This window comes from Colobus angolensis, unplaced genomic scaffold, assembly GCF_000951035.1.
Source record: "Colobus angolensis palliatus isolate OR3802 unplaced genomic scaffold, Cang.pa_1.0 Scaffold2, whole genome shotgun sequence".
Classification (NCBI taxonomy): Eukaryota; Metazoa; Chordata; class Mammalia; order Primates; family Cercopithecidae; genus Colobus; species Colobus angolensis.
This window is the reverse complement of record NW_012115154.1, coordinates 3688115-3690587: the sequence shown is the minus strand read 5'-3', so window position 1 is coordinate 3690587 and position 2473 is coordinate 3688115. Positions and strand designations below refer to the sequence as shown.

The window sequence follows — 2473 nt, the reverse complement described above, 5'->3', positions numbered from 1 at the left end:
GTGTTAGCCAGGATGGTCTCGATCTCCTGACCTCGTGATCCGCCCGTCTCGGCCTCCCAAAGTGCTGGGATTACAGGCTTGAGCCACCACACCCGGCCGACTCTTGAGTTTTAAAAAGTACTAACTTGAAGACCACATAGGCCCAAAAGAAGTAGGACGTCAACCCAGACTGACGCGGTATAAAATCAGGTGCCACTTTAGAACAGCAGCATCTACCCTGGTGAGATGGCCTAAGGCCTGATGGTAGAGGAAGCAAAAAAAATGACCAGAAATCAAAGTGTTTTAGGACACAGTTCCAAAATATAATAAAGCAATACAGTAAAACGTTGTAGATTCGTAATGATAAGCCTAATTAATCAGTGAAAGGCTAAATTACATATAAAATTAATTTTTAAAAAAATATGTGTTGGAACATTAGAGTGTTTCACTGAAAAGCAATCAAAATAAAACTAATTTCTGGTGTTTAAAAACATTTTGATAGCAAAATCAATCATTTAAATTATTTCATTCTCTATCATATATAAATGCAGTATTATCATCTATCAGTTTCCCAAAGTGCCGGGATTAAAGGCGTGAGCCACCATGCCCGGCCTGCAAGACCTAGCATAGCCCTCTCTCAATAAATATCTGGTTAAATTACATTTTAGAAGCCAGCTTATTCCTATCACAATAACTGCTTTCTTTTACAGAAGAACAAATTTCAATTTCTTGTTTTCTGTCTCATGATTCTATTAATTAGCTACAGTGTTTCATTCAAACGGAAGTATAAAAATGGGCCAATGTAGTTAAAAACAAAGTACAGAGGCCTGTTTTCTCTACCCTGCTCTGCCACAAGCATTAGGACTAACGTAAATTCACTTACGCGTTCTACGTGTAAGGTTTCTGTACTTGTAAAATGCGGATTTTGCTCTAGACAATATCTAAACAAAGGGTTCACCTTACCTGCCCTGCTGCCTGCAAGTGCTGGGCCATACTAGACGTGAGGATGACCTGGCACAGCTGGAGAGCTGGGAGGAGAATCTGGCGGTAGCGATCCACTGGGGTAGGGATGAACACTGGAGGGTCTCTCATGCCAAACATGCTTGATTTATTTCAACCAAACAAGGAGAAAACATTCCAAGAATTAAGGTATACTCTCGGCAATTCCTTAACATTGATATGGCAAATAAATCACAGCCAACTGATTAAGATGTGAAGCTACTAGTGAGTACTCTGCATCCCACATATACATCCGCGGTCCAAAGAAAGAAGTGTCTTCCTAAACTCATAGCTTAGTTAGTAAAAACAGTTATTTGAATTCTGAAAAATCTTATCAAGGAAAACCTATGTAATTTGACAACACAATCTTGAAACTTCCCAAACATTTTTATTCTTCTCTAAATGCTCCCTTGGGCCATATAGGCTGTCAGTAAGAAACAGATTTAAAAAGTCACTTTCCCTAAAGTTCCCTCTCCTCTACCCAAGCCAAAAATCCACTATGCTGCCCGTTGTATAGGGTGAGTACCGCTTATCCAAAATACTTGGTACCAGCAGTGTTGCAGATTTTTTTGGATTTTGATATATTTGCATTATATATACTTACTGGTTGAGCATCCCCAATCTGAAAATCCAAAGTCCAAATTGCTCCAATGGGCATTTCCTTTAAGCACCACATTGGCACTCAGAAAATTTGGGATTTAGAAGCACTGCAGATTTCAGATTTTCAGATTAGAGAAACTCAATCTGTATAAAAATAAAACAAGACTTAAGAGTTAAAATGAGGCTGTAAAATCACTTCACCTTTAAGAGTAGGTTTCAGAACACTGTATTAATAAGCTAATATTTATTGTAAATGTTTATATTTAAATTTTTAGACCAAAAAAATGGCTGCCTATTGAGTAGGAATGAAAGCAGAATATGAAAATAAAATAAGAGAGAGGCTTTGCACAGACAAGTGATAATAACCTGCCATGAACTAATTAACTTTACCTAAGGTGAAAGTAATAACTCTCATGTTGGAAATTTTAGACAGCAATACTAAAATAAATGTTTTTCCCCTGGAGGTAAAATAGTTCTGCAGTTAAGCCTTAAGTATTCAAATATTCAAGTTGGTAACAGATACTTTTAAAACAATTACTAAACTCAAACCATTATTTACTTCTAGGAAGGTATGCTGACTGCCTGACAATGCTGCAGTCATGTAATCAAAAAAGAAAATCAAATCAAATTTTCCACATTCAAACTGAACTAAGAAATCAGCTGAAAAGCTCAAAACTTGAAAATAATTCCATTTGAAGCTTTTGAATTAGCAAGCAGTAAGCAAAATATTGAAATAAGAAAAAATATACATAAAATCTAAAATCCTATTCAAATCATCCAGAACAGGAAAGCCGTAAAAAATTATAATTTAATTACAACTCTTTAAAAATTCTCTCCCGGCCGGGCGCGGTGGCTCAAGCCTGTAATCCCAGCACTTTGGGAGGCCGAGACGGGC

At 37.0% G+C, this 2473-nt stretch overlaps 1 protein-coding gene across 1 annotated transcript in view; it reads right to left on the bottom strand.

Moving 5' to 3' along the window:
• Positions 1–2473, bottom strand: part of NUP205 (nucleoporin 205kDa) — a 94267-nt gene that overhangs the window by 21140 nt on the left and 70654 nt on the right. The window contains exon 34 of the mRNA XM_011941255.1: positions 943–1081. Coding sequence (XP_011796645.1) covers positions 943–1081 — 139 coding nt within the window. The remainder of the gene's footprint in view (positions 1–942; positions 1082–2473) is intronic.